The following is a 20,708-nucleotide window of genomic DNA, read 5'->3' as shown; positions in this document are numbered from 1 at the left end:
CCCACGGAGAGAAGCACGAGACTGAACTTCACTCAACTTTCTAGAGTTTTCCCTGTTAACACTATCAACGTTTCCCTTTACAGTGGCAACAGTGAATGAATGGACGCAATATTAGCCACTTTCAATGCAACATACCGAAACAAAACGAACTATGCAGGAGATGTTGTTGTAGGCACAACTCATCGGAGTAGGATTCTATTGCTCATAGCTCAGACCATACCATACTCTACAAAGACCGGTGAGGGATAATCAATCAGAGCTGCAGTAGGCCTACATGCAAATAGACCATTGCCATGAATGGATCTGTGCCATTTATTTTGAACTGGACTGTGTTTACAGCTGTGGTCATGAGTAGATGCCTTGTTTTGAGATCAAAGCAAGAGCTGCATGTAGCCACATGCAATTTGTGTAATATATTTTGCCAGTTAGTGAGTTATTAGCCCAGTTTGAATCATTTGTAGTCAGCAATAGAGGAGTGATTTCTTCCTACAAGAGCACAAAACGTGCATTTCTAGATGTCATTGAAAAGCAAGTCAGCTAAAGAGCTCTTATTCAAGCCTTAAATGGGCAGTGTTGTATTTTGAGACAGGCTTGAATAAGGTAAGTAGCCAACAGGCCGAGGGTAGCATCATTCTTCTGATTCTTTGTAATAAATGGTATGGGAATAATAATGCATTTTATTTTGTAAAGTGGTTTCTTGCATCAAACAACATTTTCAGTCACCTCCTTGTCTGAAGGACAAGTGGATTAACAGGTTAATGTCAAGCACAATGTAGGCCTACATTGAACACCACACAGTGGCTGCTACTGTAGGCTGAATGATAGAACAGCAGTTTCCATGTTAAATGTTACGGCATGCATTTTCTCCATTGTTTTTGATGCTAGGCCACTCTGGTAGGCCTACATTATGATTAACTAGCCACAGTAGCCTACTTGGCCACTGTTAAAAAACGGACTTAAAGTGGGTACAGCCTCAGTGTTCACAGTAAAAGCGTTACACAGAATCTTTACAAAGATCAAGTTTGCACTCAGCGGACCAGAAATTTGCTTAGTGCTGAAAAAATGAGGGAACATTGATTCGTGGGTGTCAAGTGTTACTCAATTTTCATAGTAAAATCTTTTTGATTTCACAAGCAGTAGGCATTTAGAATGGAATGTGGAGTGAATCTTTATAGCCCCCAGTACCTTAATTATTTATTTATTATGAACCCCTTGGGTTCGTGCCGTGGGGGAGATCTTTGTGGGCTATACTCAGCCTTGTCTCAGGATAGTAAGTTGGTGGTTGAAGATATCCCTCTAGTGGTGTGGGGGCTGTGCTTTGGCAAAATGGGTGGGGTTATATCCTGCCTGTTTGGCCCTGTCCAGGGGTATCGTCAAACGGGGCCACAGTATCTCCCGACACCTCCTGTCTCAGCCTCCAGTATTTATGCTGCAATAGTTCATGTGTCGGGGGGCTAGGGTCAGTCTGTTATATCTGGAGTATTTCTCCTGTCTTATCCGGTGTCCTGTGCGAATTTAAGAATTCTCTCTCTCGACCCCGACCTGAGCCCTAGGACTACCTGGCCTGTTGACTCCTTGCTGTTCCCAGTCCACCCGGTCGTGCTGCTGCTCCAGTTTCAACTGTTCTGCCTGCGGCTCTGGAACACTGACCTGTTCACCGGACGTGCTACCTTGTCCCAGACCTGCTGTTTTCAACTCTCTAGAGACAGCAGAAGCTGTAGAGATATGAAAAGACAACTGACATTTACTCCTGAGCTGCTGACCTGTTGCACCCTCTACAACCACTGTGATTATTATTATTTGACCCTGCTGGTCATCTATGAACATTTGAACCTCTTGGCCATGTTCTGTTAGAAAAGAAGAGGATTGGCCACCACTCATAGCCTGGTTCCTCTCTAGGTTTCGGCCTTTCTAGGGAGTTTTTCCTAGCCACAGTGCTTCTACACCTGCAGTGCTTGCTGTTTGGGGTTTTAGGCTGGGTTTCTGTACAGCACTGTGTGACATCAGCTGATGTAAGAAGGGCTTTATAAATACATTTGATTGAAATTTGATTGAATTATATGGCAATCATTTATTTAAAAAAAACAGTTTCCATCATCATTTATCCCAATAAAGAAAGTTAGAATCCACCCTTCGAACGGATAAAAATGTTGTCGATCTTTAGAGAATTTTACATTTATCTGACATTTTCGTTATGTGTCTTATTGCTTTTGTTGAATAAACCTGGGTCCATGGAAACCTGCATGTAAATACACATTTGTAAGAGATTCTCTCAAACGCGTCCACAATCTTCTCTTTGTTGCACCATTTCTCCTCCCAATATCAAGTGTGATGTGACTGCATGAACTATGCAAATATGTGTGTGTGTGTGTTTGTCTGTGTGTGTGCGTTAAACCTTGATACACTTTCAAACGGTCCAGCTGCTGTGACAGAGTCACACTCCCAGACGTGTGAGAGCTGAAGGAGACCGGGAAAAAAAGGTGAGAGATGGGAGGGGGATGGAAGGGAAAGGAGACAAGGGGTTGGACGAAGAAAGAAAAAAGTATTACTCAACAAAACATTCACAGCCATTTCTTGCTAGTCCTCTTCCTCACATCCTCAACACTCTCCCCATTTCCTGAACTTCACGCTCATTAAAAACACATGCCTGGGGACAATTTCAAACACACGGTCTCTTAGGATGGGTAGTTCTGATCTGATTCCTCAGGGAACACAGTGTCTGCTGCTTCCATTCTCACACGTGACAAACATCAGCAACTGATTTAGACTGGGAAAACCAGACAAACTCTCTGCACTCAATCTATCAAATGTATTTTATTAAGCCCTTTTTTACATCAGCAGTTGTCACAAAGTGATTTACAGATGCCCAGCCTAAAACCCCAAAGAGCAAGCAAATACAGAGGCAGAAGCACAGTGACTAGGAAAAACTCAGTGATATCAACTGATCAACAGGGAAAAGAGAGAACCCAGCAGATACTTCAGGATCAGTTGTCAAACCCTGCTCTACTCCATTCTACACACTACTGATCTACATCACATTACACTGGACTCTAACCTTTCAGTGACTGAATAGACTGACAGACAGTCTGTGATAGTGGGATGAAGTGTCACTTCCTTTGTGAATGTACTGTCAGCAACTCACCACCTCAAGGATCCAGCATTGCCTACTACTCCCACATGAGCATGGGGGAAGGTGGTGGACTGAGCTGAACCTGTGAAGGACAGCACTTGCCACACATACACAAACACACACGGGACTCCCTAAAAACCTGCTCGATACAGCAATGACTTTTCGTAGCAGGATAGGAGAATTTACACAGCAGGTTAGGAGAATTAGGTTAAGGGTTGGGGTTAGCGAAAATGCTAACCTACCCTACTATGAAAAGTCACTTGTATCGAAGTGGCGTGTTTTTAAGGGGAACACGCACACACCATAATCTGTTCATCTGTCATAGGTCTAAACACTGATCAGAGGAAGAAAGATAAACTCCTGGGATTTTGATATTTACATGTTCAGTTTCTCATTAGCCATGAGTCATGATAAATGTATCTTTGTCACATGCTTCACAAACGGGTGTAGACTAAGTGAAATGTTTACTTACAACAACGGAGACAAATTTAAAAATAGAAAAATAATAACGCGAGGACTAAATACACAATTAGTAACAATAACTTGGCTATATACTGTACATGGGTACCAGTACCGAGACAACGATCTAAAGTCAGGCATTTTAGAAAAATGTAAGTGTGATCTCATTTTGGTAGGCCCTGTTAAGAGTGGTGTGGCGACTCAGTCCACAGCAAGTCTGATGTAAACAACAAGCAAATAGTGGTGATTTGAGATTTCAGAACCATGGACAGCGGTCGTCTCAGGCGAAGCTGAAACATCACTGGGAAAATAAAACATCTATGGGAGAGGAGGCCTAACAGGAAACAAAAACCCTCAAGTAGGCTCCTCGCCAACGCTATGCTGGACTGTTCAGCCATATTGATTGTTAACCCTTTAGAATTGTAAATGTTGAGGAATACATCTGAAAAGAAGGATTCTTTGAAAATGCATACAGGGGCCTCGATAACAATTGAACATCAACAGGACACATCGGCCCTCAGGCAAATCACAGACTAGAATAAAGGTGTACAAGAATTCTGTGTTGTACAACAATGTGTTTGTGCGTGATATCCTGTGTATCATGAACTCATGTCGGCTCCATAGCCCATAAGTAGACCAGTGACAATTCAGCCCCTAGCACGCGATAATGACAATGCTTAAACTGGATCTAAATAAAGTACTGAAGTGAGACTGCATGTGAGTGTATGAATTCTGTACGTTTGTCTGTGTGTATTGTTGGTACACTTTGGCACGTTAGCTGTCCCCCCTGCCGTCCCCCTCCAGCCATAGTCTCAGTGTGACAGGACAGGCATTAATAACTGTGATTTCCTCTGTGTGGAGAGCAAGAAAGGCGAGAGAAATAGCGAGCTCAAAGTCCCACCAGTCCCAATGTTCCCGTGGGCGGATGGGAGAGTGAGAAGGCTGAGAATACAGTGAATAGAACATAATCTTCTGATTCACTTCGTTCTAGAACCATCTCTCGCTGTTGTAGTGGAGCTCTACTCCAGCCAGAGCCCGTGACGCTGCTGACTCTCCATGTTCAGACCAAATTTGTCTCCCATTTCCTGTTGCGAGTGACTGGGAGAATCCACTGGAAGATGGAGAATCCACCTCTCCCATTGGCTGTGGTGAGCATCATAGAAGTGGAAGCATTGCCACGTGTGTCTGCTTTTTGTTCCATAACCATACACTGGTGTACACAATGAAAATGTGTAAATCATTATTTGAATATGTTGGTGACCCGTTGTATAAAAGTGATAATGACCTCGAAGCCAGTGTTTGGAGGACTTCGTCTCGGGCCTAACAACACCTGTGCCAATATATCCCCCAAACACCGGCTTCTCTGGCATTATCACTTAAATATATATGAGTAATTGATTAAAAAACAATGAAGATGGATTTCTCTGATGAATGGATCACATGCATAGGGATGTAGTTTGTATTTTGGCAGTTAATTTTATTTATTTATTTTAACTTTAGCTTTCAAATCCAACTGACAACTCTATAACAATCAGGAGAAGTACAGGTACAGTTTCAAAACTACGGACAAGCTCGCATTTACACAGGACAAATATACTGTAGGTGCAAGGAAAGCATAAACATTTAAGTCATGAGTGACAGCAACTCGATGTAGTCGGAGGTGCAGTCCGTCCACATGTCACTCAACTCCATTTCACATCGTGGAGTTGAGAAACTCTCTTCAATCGGCAAACCTAGACGGCTCTGAGGATTCAACTCACTGGTCGTGACTGCTCGTGAGCTTTCTGCTAAGAATCCCGGAAACGAGTCTCAACAAGGAGAAGGAGGCGGTTACATCCGCATGATCATGAAGCGAACGCCAATGGTCTCGCGGAGGAATCGGTAGGCACGGTAATTCCCTCTTGTGCGTAGGAAAATGGGCGGGTTTGGGGAAAGCTCGGTCACGCTGCGTGGGTGTTGAGTGTATAGTAAAGGGCTGCCGCGGCAGTATTTAGCACAGTCTGCAGTCAGCCGCTCAGTCAACCAACAGCCCAACCACAGCGAAAACAGCTAAGAGCTTTTCAGCACCAAAAAAACAGCGGAGAGCTCCTCAATAAGCGAACACTATGGTTCTGATCTGGACCCAGTTTGGAGTGAAAACCAAAAATGGAAAGTGCAAGGTCCGCGTTATGAACAGAAATGACAGCTCGGGCTCTTCATCAGGGGTAAGTTATATTTTTGAAATGTGTCTACATTTCTGTAATTTACAGATCGTTATGTATTGTATCAAATGCAAGTAGCCCATGTCCGTTAAACTCATGTATGTCATAAATTGTGCCTAATGGTTGTGCCATTAAAAAGTTGACCATGACTTTAAAGACTAGTGGTATCATTGCTGAGAATATTATCGGATTAAAGCATAGATGTGTAAAATATTTAATGTTCCTTTTATTGTAAATGAGAATGTATTCTCAGTCAACTCACCTGGTAAAATAAGGAATTATATATATTTTTAAAAGCTTATACACACTGTGTGTGAGCAGTTTGCACAAAGTCAACGGGTTCTCCAGTAACCTACTGTATATGCTTTGTACCCCTAATTCCAATGCAGACAGTGTAGCCTAGTTGAGCCAATCAGGGCTCAGCTGGCATCTGTGGTGGGAGGTGCAGTCTGCATCAAGATGCTCATACACACGAGTTCCCCCTATAGTCACGTTGCCTGCATTTAGATGCACAGACAGATCTGCATTACAGTCTAGAAGACTTAACCAGCCTGAATTGCATTTGCCATGGGCTAGTTTTCACACAATACTATTTTCACAGGCTAAATGTAATAATAAAGAATAAGTCGTGGTAATTTGTATTCAAAAGGACTGACAGGTGACAATTCCAAGTATGTGTCCTCTGAAACTGGTACTAGCACAGAAGGCTTGCTGACAATCATAGTCTACTTCTCTGGGTCATTCTCAATCAATTGTTGAATGTCACACCTGCTGGGTGTCATAAAGCTGCCTGGTGCTTGGAAATGCATTATTATGGACATGGGAGTGAGAGCGCTATAAGGAGTGGTTGAAGTTTATAGCCCACAGCCCAGGGAGTTGGTTCTCTTTCTATGACATCTTATCCAGCTCTGGCTTTCGATGGCTTCATTGAGGCAAAGACATTTGTCCTTTTAAAACGTGGCTATTCTGTGTGCAGTAGATCTCTAACGTGTTCCTTCTCCCACCTTGTTTCTCCAGGAGAACCAGAAGGACCAAGAGGTACCCGTTCTGTCCAGGCCTATGGGGAAGGATTTCTACAAGGTCCTGGGTGTCGAGTCTGACTCCAACGAAGACGACATCAAGAAGGCGTACAGGAAGATGGCCCTGAAGTTTCACCCCGACAAGAACAGCGCTGCGGACGCCGCGGACAAGTTTAAAGAGATTGCAGAAGCTTATGAGATTCTGACCGACTCCAAGAAAAGGGTCATCTATGATCAGTTTGGAGAAGAAGGTGAGAGCCTTTCCTTCTTTCCCTTTGTCATTTGACCGGCAAGTGCTGCTGCATCTAGCAAAAAATCTACAGCACCCGGTCCCCCTGAGAGCCAGCCCAACACATGCAGTGCAGACGACTACAGGTTGATAAATTAGTCAGCCAGCGACGAGAAAGTGTTTGTCAAACTTCAAAGTGCCAATATATAAATTTAGCAAGCCTCCAGAAGTGTTGAGCTAAATTTAACGAGTAAGAACTTTGTCTCAGAGTGGGAGAAGAATACAAGATTAGACAAGATGGAAGGTCACACTTCTGCCTGAGTGAACTGTACTAACTGCAGTTGTCTTTTTTCTTTTGTGTCTCAGGTCTCAAGAACGGAGGCGGGGTGTCCATGGCAGGCAAAGAGAACAACCCCCATCACTATAGTTACCACGGCGATGCCCACGAGACCTTCTCAACATTCTTCCAGGGCTCCGACCACTTCGACATCTTCTTCGGGCCCGACGGCGAGGAGGAGCTTTTCAAACCCTTTAACCGTTTCACCTTCAGTAAAGGTGACGGTTACCATGGTAACTACGGCCCCAACGGCGAGAAACTTCGCGGCGGGCGACGGCAGGGCGTGGCGGTGGTGCACGACCTCCTGGTGACCCTGGAAGAGGTGTTCCACGGCTGCTCGAAGCACATGAAGATCACGCGGCACCGCCTCAACCCAGATGGCCGCAGCCTTCGCACCGAGGACAAGGTCCTGAACGTGGTGGTGAAAAAGGGATGGAAGGAGGGTACCAAGATCACCTTTCCCAGAGAGGGTGATGAGACGGCCAATAGCATACCCGCCGACGTGGCCTTCGTCCTCAAGGACAAGAAACACCCCCACTACAAGAGGGACGGGTCCAACTTAGTCTATACGGCAAAGATCAGCCTCAAAGAAGTACGTTTGTGTGAACTTGTGTGTCAACTTAACATTGATATGGTTATATAATGCAGTTAGTATTAGCAGATGTACAGCACTGCCATACTTTCAGTATAACATAATGCTTCAAGGCATAGCTGAAGTATGCCACTTCCGTACTTTAGATAATGGCTCAAATTGGTGGCTGTAGGGGAGAACACTTTGTTCTATTCAGAGCCCCTCTCAGCTAACCCCCACTGCTCCAACCGTGTCCTTAGCCCAGCTAACAACCCCCCAATAACACACAGTGCACACCAACACCTCCCCTCACTTACCTCATCGGCACCTACAGAGAGCAGCATCAGCAGTAGCTAAATATAGCCTCTGTCAGCCGCTCCCTCACACTGCTTTCACTTTGCTCCCCCACTGACTCCTCTGTTCTGTGCCAGCCTTTAGCTTCCTCTCTCTCTGGCTTACAATCACTCACTCCCACATCCTATGCTCCTCAGATTAGCATGCTAGTGTTCAGACATTGCAGGCTCTTCAACATCGCCTCTTCATCTTCCCCTGGCCTCACTCAGTCACTCTGTTGAGTACCAACACCCACAGCCAGAATAGAGAGGACATTACTGGTATAGCATTTGTAACACTTATCGTTGCATAACAGAGCAAAGCATCGCCTTTGGGGGGAGATTGCTCCACATTTGAGTCTGATATAACACTCACTTTAAGAAAATTGGCCTGGTTAGTTTCATACATTCATTCAGAAGTACCAACTGCAGCTAATTATGTTATGGGGATTGCTTCCACTGTTATGTAACCAAACGCTCTCAACAGAAAAGGAGGAAGATTAACACATACTGTCTTCCTCACTCTCTCCAGGCTCTATGTGGATGCACAGTCAACGTCCCCACCCTTGACAACAGGACGATGCCACTACCGTGCAGTGACGTCATCAAGCCCGGCGCCATCCGGCGGCTGAGGGGCGAGGGGCTGCCCCACGCCAAGACCCCCACCACACGTGGCGACCTGGTGGTGGAGTTCCAGGTGGCCTTCCCTGACAGGATCCCTCCCCAGTCCAAAGAGATCATCAAACACAGCCTCATTGGGTGCTAACATGCTATCGTGCTAACGACCACCACAGCTAGCCGATACAATCACAGCCTTGCTAGGTGCTATGACAATCCAGCACAGCTTCTCCCTATGCTTGGTTTAGAGACAATGGCAGGAATGGAATCTTTAAAAAACATATATACCTTTTTGATTATAGGCACTATTCGTCATCTACAATGCCACAGTGGAAAAGGTTTACAGTTTAACTGGTAAATGGACTCCTGAGTGTCTGGGCATGTTTTCTGACTGACTGACTAGCCTTTCTCTTGAATGAAAAAGGGTAGAGGTACTCTTACTGTGTTGCCTATAGCAAGAATTTGGTATGCCAATAGAGTCATTTGACTCATTAGAGAAACCTGAGGTAGTTGATTGCCACGTGGCAAAATGATTCTACCAGTTGTATGGTGTTCATATGACTGCACTTTTACATTGATTTATTACAATAACAAATATGTACTTGTGTACAAGACTGTACTAATGTACAAATATAGTTCTAACTGTCTCTAAAAGAGATGAATTTGTCAAATGTTCAACTGAATCATTTGAAACGTTTGTGTATATATTTGTGCTTTAACTTATACCAGATGTTAATGTATTATTCTAAATTGACAAATGGACAAAGAAAAGCATGTTGAATAAATGAAAATACCTGAATTTTAATTACATGTTTTTGTGTTTTATTATATTAAAATGTGCAGCACTGGTCATGAACTATGATTCAGAATAAGAATAAGCATGTCCATATCACAAAAGGAAATTAGAAAAATATGAAATACACTGAGCAAAACAAAAATTACATTCAGCATGCAATTTCAAAGAGTTTACTGAGTTACAGTTCATATAAGGAAAACAGTCAATTGAAATAAATTCATTAAGCCCTAATCTATTGATTTCACATGACTGTGAATACAGATATGCATCTGTTGGTCACAGATACCTTAAAAAAAGGTACAGGCATGGATCAGAAAACCAGTCAGTATCTGGTGTGACCAACATTTGCCTCATGCAGCCCAGCACATCTCCTTCGCGTGGAGTTGATCAGGCTGTTGATTGTGGCCTGAGGAATGTTGTCCCGCTCTTCAATGGCTGTGTGAAGTTGCTGGATATTGGAACACGCTGTCGTACACGTCGATCCAGAGCATCCCAAACATGCTCAATGGGTGACATGTCTGGTGATTATGCAGGCTATGGAAGAACTGGGACATTTTCAGCTTCCAGGAATTGTGTGTAGATCCTTGCGACATGGGGCCGTGCATTATTATTATCATGATTCCAAGTGTTAATGTCTTCACTAGTATTCTAAAATGTTCAAAATAGTAAAAAATAAAGAAAAACCCTTGAATGAGTAGGTGTGTGCAAACTTTTGACTGGTACTGTATCTCTCTCTCATTCTTATACACTGAACAAAAATATAAGTGCAGCATGTAAAGTGTTGGTCCCATGTTTTCTGAGCTGAAATAAAAGATCCCAGAAATGTTTCATGCGCACAAAGTTTATTTGTCTCAAATTTGTTAAAAAAAATATATATATAAATGCAATATGTAATCTGTTTGTCCCATGTTTCATGAGCTGAAAAAAAAATACCAGAACATCTGTCACATCTGTGACCAACAGATACATATCTGTATTCCCAGTCTGTGAAATCCATAAAGTAGAGCCTAATTAATATATTCCAATTTACTGATTTCCTCATATGAACTGTAACTCAGAAAAATCTTTGAAATTGTTGAATTTATATTTTTGTTCAGTGTACTATGAAGACTTAACTTCATAATACCGTAAATTAGATAAACCTCACATTCATCCTGACTACAAACAATTTAGATTATGTGAAGAGCTGGAGAGAACTCTTGGGCGAGGCAATGCCTCCTGCAATTGCCATCTTGCAACAGAATCAACGAAGACTAATGAGGCCTTCAGGCCTCATTAGGCCTGTTTCAACTGTTCTGCCTGCGGTTATGGAACCGCCACCTGTCCCAGACGTGTTGTTTTTCAACTCTTAATGATCGGCTATGAAAAGCCAACTGAAAATTATTCATGATTATTATTTGACCATGCTTGTCACTTATGAACATTTTTGAACATCTTGGCATAGTTCTGTTATAATCTCCACCCGGCACAGCCAGAAGAAGACTGGCCACCCCTCATAGCCTGGTTCCTCTCTAGGTTTCTTCCTAGGTTTTGGCCTTTCTAGGGAGTTTTTCCTAGCCACCGTGCTTCTACACCTGCATTACTAGCTGTTTGGGGTTTTAGGCTGGGTTTCTGTACAGCACTTCGAGATATTAGCTGATGTACGAAGAGCTATATAAAATAAACTTGATTGATTGATTGAAGGCTATCTTACTACCTCCAAGTGCAGATCAGCCAGCTGACCCAGAGTAATGAGTACATAAACTGTTCATGATCATCAGTGGTGTCAGTAGGTTTTGAGCCGTACTGTTGGTTGAAAGAGTGTTGGTATTGCACCGCTGATAGGTTGGCTGACAACCTCACGAAAACAATCTGCGCGCTTCAAAGGAGCTGAAGGCTGTGTTATGGTTCTTGATGGCCAGATAGCTAGCAATAATGACAAGAAACTGCCATGTGGGGAATCGTAAGTGGCTTGTTTTAGCTAATTTGATCTTGATCTTGACACCATGTCTTATGTTGAGGTGTTTTGACTGATGTCACGTCTATATGCTAATATGGCAAAACATTTGCTAGCTAGCTAACCAACAACTGTAACAATGCATTTGAGAGACAAGTGCTCAATGTGCGACTTTATGTTTTCAATAAACATTGTTGATAAAATGTCAACTATATTTCATATCCAATCTAAGCCAACTCCGTCTGTTTTGCCCCATAGTCGCGCACATATCGGTTTAGTTAACTACTGCCACCTAGTGTTCAATGCTACTAAAATGACTCAGAAACCATATTCTAGGGCCCATAGGTGCATCCCAATATGCTAAAAAAAAGCTTCCTTTTCCTGACTCCTCTCTTTTCATCTGCATTGAGCTAAACACAGGGTAGGTGAAAGCAATGTGTACTACTATGGGGCATATTTATTTTCCTATCCAACTCTTTCACATCAGTGCAGATGAGGGAAAGGAGAGAGAAGAAGCTAATTCACACTATTGAGACGCAGCCCCTTTTGCAATAATGTAATCTTTCCTTCACTCTCATCACTTCTTAGGGGAGGAAAAAAATTAACACTTAGTTCATGTTTTAAAGTTGGAGTTGAAAATTCTGGAAAAACAGATGGTACAAACATGCTAGAAAAAGGAAGCAGGAAATATGTTTTAAGGCAAGACTCAAAAGAGCGCTCCCCTGTGGACTGTTGAGAGATTTCCACTCCTCCATGGTTGATGCTGGGTTTTCAGCCAGGTCAGCTGTGATAGAAGTCAGTATTTGACGTCTATCCATATCTGAGGATATCGTGAGCAACATTGAGCACTGTTACCGTCAAATAGGCCTCTGAATCCAAAGGTTGCAAGTTCGAATCCAGCGATAGAAAGTTGTTTTGAGGTTTTTGGTTTTAAGCCCATCCCAAACTTTAACCATTAACATTCAGAGTTAATGCCTAAACTTAACCTTAAACAATTTGAAATGTGACGTTTGTAAAACATGGAGACCGAGCTAGTTGGGGTTTCACACAACATAGAAAATTGCCACCGCAGCCACCGACTTGAGAGTCAGTCTTTCCCTGATACATAGACAGAGACAGTGAGACAGACACTGACAAATGGTTTGAGATGGGAAGGCAAAACGTCACAAATTGCTTACCAATAAAATTTAACAGAACATGAAGCATCATCATCTCACAAGAGTGTTGTTGATTCTGTAGTGTTAAGTCTTGTCTGCTTTCTTTCCTTGTAGACTTACCACCATGTGTATTTGTGTGCCACATAGGACAACCTGATCACAGAGAATTTCGTATTATTCTGTATCTTAATCCGATACACTCCATTTAATTATATGTTACTTTCTGTATGGTATGTATTAATTTGTGGATGTCCATCAGCCATTTCGTTCGATATGTTACTAATTACAATTTGTATTATATGTGAATATGCAATGACTACTATATGTTACGACTTCTAGTTAGGTGGCTAAAGTTAGCTAGGTGGCTAACATTAGCTAGGTTAGGGGTTAAGGTTAGGGGAAGGGTTAGCCAAAAGAGTTAGGGTAAGGGTTAGCTAAAAGGGTTAAGGTTAGGGAAAGGGGAAGGTTCAGCTAGCATGCTAAGTAGTTGCAAAGTAGCTCAAAAGTACTAAGTAGTTGAAAAGATGAGTGATGAGTTTTGAACTTGCATCCCTTGGGTTGCTTGACCTTCACGTATCCATCTATCTTATGTAACCATACCAAATGTAACATTCCATACTAATTTGATTATCCTGGATGTATGTTTACTATGTATCGTCTTGTCTATTAGACCAGGCTGAATTGGAAGGGTTCCTGTAAATCTATGCCAACGAGCATAAAACAGCGTGGTTGGGCCAATTCGTTGGGCCAATTCGTTATGCTGTATTTATAAATCCTTGCTTTATTCAATGTGCCATAATATTTATACACCTGTACGTCACCGGCAGCTTGGACATGAGAGCGAGATCTGGGTGATGTGATTGACTATTTGTGAGCTATTCTACAGGACAGACAAGCATCAAGCAAGCGGACATTAAACTCGTCACCTGCGTTTTGGGGGTATTATTTCATTCCTATACGCACATTTTCGAGTAAGCCTTCTTTCGGCTGTCCGAGCATAAAAATGAGTTGTCTACGTAAATAGTTAATTTGGGGTAAAATATTGTCATTTAAATACAGATGTATTCAATAGCTCTTGAAGCAGAAAATAAAATCTACCATGGCCACGGGGTTCGCCAAGTACAAAATCCAAGCAGTCATTCTGCAGAGTTCAATCACAGACCCTGGATAGTGAAATTGATTGGTCCCACAAAACACCTGCGCTCTCGCAGAGAAAAATCACAATTTTATGCGTTCTGGAATTGGATCCTATAAACTATATGACGAAATGTCGCAAATAGGCCCATCAACACCACCCTCAAATCTGAGTGAAGGTTTGCCAATTACAAGTTTAAGACTACTTATTATTTTACTCATACCGTGCGTGGTTCTTCTGCTGCTGTTGAACTGTTTGTTCCTGGGTTACAAGTTACACATTTTTTCAAAGAAAAACAGAAAGAGACAAGACAGCGAAAGTATTTTACAGTCTACTCTTTCGACGCGCCAGAGAATGACCATAATATCAGAGGCGCCATTTTTTCCAAATCAAGATGGAAAAATAGGTTATATCTCTGTTTCAGAGCCTATTTTGGCCCAGCCCTTGAGCTCTTCACGTACCTCTTCAAATGACAGGGCAGCAGTGGAGCAGAGTATCCGATTCGTCCGTCTGGGTGGGGCCACAGGCGATGGTGGCCCGGAGTCCCTGAGTGCTCCGAGCGCCATATTGGCGACAACAGCCGATACCAACTCCAGTGTCGATCAGCCCCGTAGGTCAAGCGTGTACAGTAGGAATAAAATGGGCCGGCGCAGGAGCGCCCCTGTCCTATCGCAGTCAAGTGATTCAGAGGCAGAACTGCCTTGCCTTGTGCCACCCAATTCACCTGCGCTAAATGATACACACTCAAGGGTAAATTCATGGTTCCAGCCTAATTTTAGCCAAAGTAACCATTGATGGATGTGATGTGTGACTGTTTTATGCACGCAGGTAACACCTGACCAGAGGCCCATGCGTCGGTGCAGCACCATGGAGCTGCAATATGTATTGAACAACACAGGGGAACACAAGTTTGATATGGTTGAATTCGAATGTGAATATGCCAGTAGCATACCTCCAGAGATTTCATGCTTTGTTGCATCTGACAACTCTTCCACAATGGGTCCTGGATTGGACAGCGACTTTGGAGCAAGCGCAGGTGAGTTGACATCAAATCAAATCAAAATGTATTTGTCACATGCGCCGAATACAACAGGTGTAGACCTTACAGTGAAATGCTTACATACAAACCCTTAACCAGCAATGCTAAGAAAAAAAAGTTAAGTAAAAAATAGATGAGTAGAAAATAGAAAACAAAAATAGCAAATAATTAAACAGCAGCAGTAAAATAACAAGCGAGGCTATATACAGGGGGTACCGGTACAGAGTCAATGTGCGGGGGCACCGGTTAGTCGAAGTAACTGAGGTAATATGTACATGTAGGTAGAGTTAAAGTGACTATGCATAGATTATAAACAGAGAGTAGCAGCAGTGTAAAAGAGGGGTCTGGGTAGCCCTTTGATTAGTTGTTCAGGATTCTTTTGGCTTGGGGATAGAAGCTGTTGAGAAGCCTTTGGGACCTCGACTTGGCACTCTGGTACCGCATACTAGACCAGTGGTTCTCAAACCTCCTTGCATTTAAACTATTCCACAGCTAGCACACTTGATACAACTTGTCAACTAATAATCAAGCCCTTGACTAGGGGAATCAGGTGATTCAGGTTTAGGGTCACTTAGAAATGTCCTTGTTTTTTAAAGAAAAGCACATTAAAATAACATCAAATTGATCCGAAATACAGTGTAGACATTGTTCACGTTGTAAATGACTATTGTAGCTGGAAACGGCTGATTTTAACATTTTTAAAAAATGGAATATCTATATAGGCCCATTATCAACAACCATCACGCCTGTGTTCCAATGGCACATTGTGTTAGCTAATCCAAGTTTATCATTTTAAATGCTAATTGATCGTTAGAAAAACCTTTTGAAATTATGTTAGCACAGCTGAAAACTGTTGTTCTGATTAAAGAAGATATAAACTGGCCTTTAGACAAGTTGAGTATCTGGAGCATCAGTATTTGTGGGTTTGATTACAGGCTCAAAATGGCCAGAAACAAAGAACTTATTCTAAAAATGGATAATACACATTTTTTTATCCTCAACAATCTACACACAATACCCCATAATGACAAAGCGAAAACAGGTTTTTCAAAATGTTTGCAAATTTATAAAACAAATACCTTATTTACATAAGTATTCAGACCCTTTGCTATAAGACAAGGAAATTGAGCTCAGGTGCATCCTGTTTCCATTGATTATCCTCAATGGTTTATGTTTATAAAACTTGATGAGAGTCCACCTGTAGTAAATTCAATTGATTTGGAAAGGCACACCTATGTATATAAGGTCCCACAGTTGACAGTGCATGTCAGAGCAAAAACCAAGCCATGAGGTTTAAGGTATTGTCCGTAGCGCTCCAAGACAGGATTGTGTCGAGGCACAGATCTGGGGAAGGGTACCAACAAATGTCTATAGCATTGTAGATCACCAAGAACACAGTGGTCTCAATCATTCTTAAATGGAAGAAGTTTTGAACTCCAGCTGTTTGCTTAGAAATTCTAGGGACAGTAAGGAGGCCTGTGTCTTGTGACCGTAGCGTACTTGCAGGTATGTACGGCAGGACCAAATCGGAGAGATCGGTAGGAGCAAGCCTATGTAATATGCTTTGTAGATTGGCAGTAAAACCTTGAAATCAGCCCTAGCCTTAACAGGAAGCCAGTGTAGAGAAGCTAGCACTGGGGTAATATGAACACTTTTTTGGTTCTATTCAAGATTCTAGTAGCCGTGTTTAGCAGCCGTCTGACCGGCACAAACGGTGATAAAGACTTCAACATAGAAATGACCAATAAAGACTATGGTGTCACTGCAGAAGAATTAAAAGGAAGGATCTAAGTAACATTCTCCAGCGGGCCAGTGGTATTCGAAGGTGAGCATTTTCCCACTGAAGTCAGTTACGATGCCGAACTGCAGTCAGATAAAGTCCCTGGTGAGGACGACGTGCATGCAGATGAAGCTTTCCTGTGATGGTTGTCCAAACCCACTGTTTCAACAGCTGTCCAGGTGGCTGTTATCAGACGATGCCGCATGTGAAGAAGCTCTGGTGGACATTCCTGCAGTCAGCATGACAATTTCTCACTCCCTAAGAACTTGAGACATCTGTGGCATTGTGTTGTGTCACAAAACTACACATTTTAGAATGACCTTTTGTCCCCATCACAAGGTGGACCGGTCAAATGAAATCAAATATGTGTAATGATCATGCTGTTTAATCAGCTTTTTGATATGCCACACCTGTCTGGTGGATGGATTATCTTGGCAATTAAGAAATGCTCACTAAACAGGGATGTGCACAAATTGAGTTTTTTTTTTGCATATGGAACATTTCTGGGATATTTTATTTCTGCTCATGTTTTTTATATTTTTGTTCAGTATGTGTGGGGTACAGAGAGGAGATAGTCATAATGTTAAACACTATTATTGCACACAGAGTCCATGCAATTTATGAGCAATCTTTTATTTGAACTTCAGCTTTTCATTTCTAAATAATTTGTAAAAAATATCTTAACATAATACCATTAGTGTGTAGGTCAGTGACACAATCTCATTTGAATCCATTTTACATTGACTAACAAAATGTGGAATAAGTCAAGGGGCGTGAATACTTTCTGAAGGCACTGTACAGCAATCGATATTGGTGCGCTATGTCAAGAATCCAGTATATAAATATGCAGTGTGTATTAACAGTGTAACAAAAATGCAATGTAGTATAAATATTAGACATAGCTTGTCAAATACAGTATGGATATGACATTTTCCATTTTAAGGGATTCCCTTTCACATACCTAATTACGAATGTGCTTCTACAGGTGTCTTGCTCCGAATTCTGTCTGCAGACAGCGACGGTCTCACCAGCAGAATGTGGGCCTCAGGAATGGATTGGGACTATTATGACCCGTGCTACGTGAGGGAGAGAGGCATACCCAAACAAAAAGATCACAAACCTGCATTACATACCAAGCATTATTGGGTATGATGCCCGAGATCTACATGTTTTAATCTCATTTAGATTTTTTAATATACTTTATTTACAATATTAGGCTATACATTTTTCTCCACATATTTAAAATAATATAACAGCACTAAACAGATCACTTACCAAATGTAAAAAAAAGAATCCCCACTAGTTTAGTAAAGAATTGCTAATTCACTAATGTAAATCACATTTATTCCAAGACACTTACTTGTATGATTCACTTTTTTTGTAATGCATTCATTTCACACAACTTTCAATGTTTCAAAAAAAAATTGTGGTCCACTTGAATAAGCACGTTTTGATTGTGCACAAATTTCTTGTACTTTTCACTTAAAATTACACTATTAAACTTTCAATAAAGATTGTGTATTGGTTTCGTGGTTCAAGTTCATTCCCATTTAAAATATCTATCCAAACATGTACAATTAAGTTTCATGCAAGCAAAACTGACACCCGTTTCACCAGTTCATTTATTGTTTTCATTTCATACAATTCAATTTTCACATTTCTTTAGCCCTATTACATTATATATATATTTATTAAAAAAATGACAAGTCATAAGCAATCCCTTTTATTACAGGCTATAGCATTGAATCCTTCAATAGTGGCTAGGAAGAAGGCAAATGTACTCTACCCAATCCCCCACAGCCTTCTGTGTAAATCCTTACAAGGTTTGAAATAAATGTCCCCAAAGCCAGAATACAGACAAGCTGCACCATGCGGTCTCTAACTATTAGAGGGGGGTGAATAATATTAAATAGGCATTTTTTTGTTTCAGTTGTGGTATTGTACAGCTTTGCCAGAATGTGAGGAAACTTTGGTCCACCGAGTGGTTGTGTTTTGGTCCACGGTGCGGTTTAACCATAGAGGTCGTCGTCGTTGTCCTCGTTGAAGACTGTACCACCGCTGCCACCAGCAGAGCCCTGGCTGGGCCCAGCGCCTGGCGCAGAGCTAGTGGGGAACCTGAGATGAGGAGAGGACGGGAAAGTAACTGTTTAGCTCAGTACAGTACATATCAAGGGGAGCCAGCTTGGTAGTGCCACAACATTCCTTATGTAAACCTTATGGCATGTTAGCTGTACTTTGCAAGAAGAAAAGTTCAATGAATGTTCACACTGGGTGTATATAGGCTATAAATGATCTAGGATATATGAGCAGAAAAAGTTACCTAACAGTATTATTCAACCCCATCATCCGCTATGTGAAATGCGTGTTCTTACCGGAAGCTTCCGAAGCCTCTGCTCTGCTGTAACGTCTGTGCGAACATCTCGTATTTGCGGATGTCGTTGTCGCTGACTGAGCGGCGGGCGAAACGCATGGCCTCCTCAAAATGGTCTTTACGGATCTCTGGGACAGGGTCGTCCTCAACCTCCTGTGGGGGCAAGGGCAATAAATAATTGATATCTTTAAAATAACATCACGCTTTCTCTTCCTCCAGTATGTGTGTGAATTGGTTTAAGGTTCAACGCATTATTCCTACTCTTCTTTCTGTGTATAAATAATGTATAGAAATCTTTATGGTTTATGTGTCCGTTAAAGAAATGCCTAGGTTGATTTACTCAGTCATTTAATAATTACGAGATTAAGACATCAAGACTGGCTTTGTAGCATCTACAGACTCATAATTGAAGTGTCTTAAAGGCCTGTGTAAGTCCAAAATCTCAAATATATTTTGATATGTTTAACACTTTTTTGGTTACGACATGATTCCATGTGTTATTTCATAGTTTACAATGTAGAAAATAGTAAAAATAAAGATAAACCTTGAATGAGTAGGTGTGTCCAAACTTTTGACTGGTACTGTATATAAAATCCACCAAAAAAGAAACGTCCCTTTTTTCAGGACCCTGTCTTTCGAAGATAATTCGTAAAAATCCAAATAACTTCACACATCTTCATTGTAAATGCTTTAACACCGTTTCCCATGCTTGTTCAATGAACCATAAACAATTACTGAACATGCACAACAGTCGTTAAGACACTAACAGCGTACAGACGGTAGGCAATTAAGGTCACAGTTATGAAAACTAAGGACACTAAAGAGGCCTTTCTACTGACTCTGAAAAACACCAAAAGAAAGATGCCCAGGGTCCCTGCTCATCTGCGTGAACGTGCCTTAGGCATACTGCAAGGTGGCATGAGGACTGCAGATGTGGCCAGGGCAATAAATTGCAATGTCCATACTGTGAGACGCCTAAGACAGAGGTACAGGGAGACGAGACCGTCCTCGCAGTGATCGTCCTCGCAGTGGCAGACCACGTGTAACACCTGCACAGGATCGGTACATCCGAACATCACACCTGCGGGACAGGTACAGGATGGCAACAACAACTGCCCGAGTTAAACCAGGAACGCACAATCCCTCCATTAGTGCTCAGACTGTCCACAATAGGCTGAGAGAGGCTGGACTGAGGGCTTGTAAGGCAGGTCCTCACCCGACATCACCGGCAACAACGTGGCCTATGGGCACAAACCCACCGTTGCTAGACCAGACAGGACTGGCAAAAAGTGCTCTTCGCTGACAAGTCACGGTTTTGTCTCACCAGGGGTGATGGTCGGATTCGCGTTTATCGTTGAAGGAATGAGCGTTACACCAAGGCCTGTACTCTAGAGCGGGATCAATTTGGAGGTGGAGGGTCCATCATGGTCTGGGGCGGTGTGTCACAGCATCATCGGACTGAGCTTGTTGTCATTGCAGGCAATCTCAACGCTGTGCGTTACAGGGAAGACATCCTCCCTCATGAAGTACCATTCCTGCAGGCTCATCCTGACATGACCCTCCAGCATGACAATGCCACCAGCCATACTGCTCGTTCT

At 42.3% G+C, this 20,708-nt stretch overlaps 3 protein-coding genes across 4 annotated transcripts in view; 1 reads left to right on the top strand and 2 right to left on the bottom strand.

Annotated features, from left to right (window-relative positions):
* The window catches only part of LOC129863695 (probable global transcription activator SNF2L2), a 56,793-nt gene extending 42,244 nt beyond the window's left edge, over positions 1-14,549 (bottom strand). Inside the window, exon 1 of the mRNA XM_055935862.1 lies at positions 14,382-14,549. Within this exon, the coding sequence (XP_055791837.1) occupies positions 14,382-14,486 (105 nt within the window). The 5' untranslated portion in view covers positions 14,487-14,549. The remainder of the gene's footprint in view (positions 1-14,381) is intronic.
* Positions 5,574-9,701, top strand: LOC129863694 (dnaJ homolog subfamily B member 5-like). The gene is made up of 4 exons (XM_055935860.1): positions 5,574-5,793; positions 6,808-7,060; positions 7,405-7,967; positions 8,811-9,701. Exons 1-4 carry the CDS (start codon positions 5,695-5,697, stop codon positions 9,042-9,044), a joined length of 1,149 nt encoding a protein of 382 aa, XP_055791835.1. The 5' UTR covers positions 5,574-5,694; the 3' UTR covers positions 9,045-9,701.
* Positions 14,550-17,919: 3,370 nt separating the features above from the next.
* LOC129863693 (transitional endoplasmic reticulum ATPase-like) overlaps positions 17,920-20,708 on the bottom strand; it is a 32,195-nt gene continuing 29,406 nt past the window's right edge. For both annotated transcript variants that reach the window (XM_055935858.1, XM_055935859.1), the window contains exons 17-18: positions 19,112-19,263; positions 17,920-18,854 (exon numbers count right to left, since the gene is read on the bottom strand). In XM_055935858.1, the coding sequence (XP_055791833.1) occupies positions 18,749-18,854; positions 19,112-19,263 (258 nt within the window). In that variant the 3' untranslated portion in view covers positions 17,920-18,748. The remainder of the gene's footprint in view (positions 18,855-19,111; positions 19,264-20,708) is intronic.

The sequence above is a fragment of the Salvelinus fontinalis genome, chromosome 10 (genome assembly GCF_029448725.1).
Source record: "Salvelinus fontinalis isolate EN_2023a chromosome 10, ASM2944872v1, whole genome shotgun sequence".
NCBI lineage: Eukaryota > Metazoa > Chordata > Actinopteri > Salmoniformes > Salmonidae > Salvelinus > Salvelinus fontinalis.
Note: the sequence above shows the minus strand (reverse complement) of the source record. Positions and strands in the feature narration are given on the sequence as shown.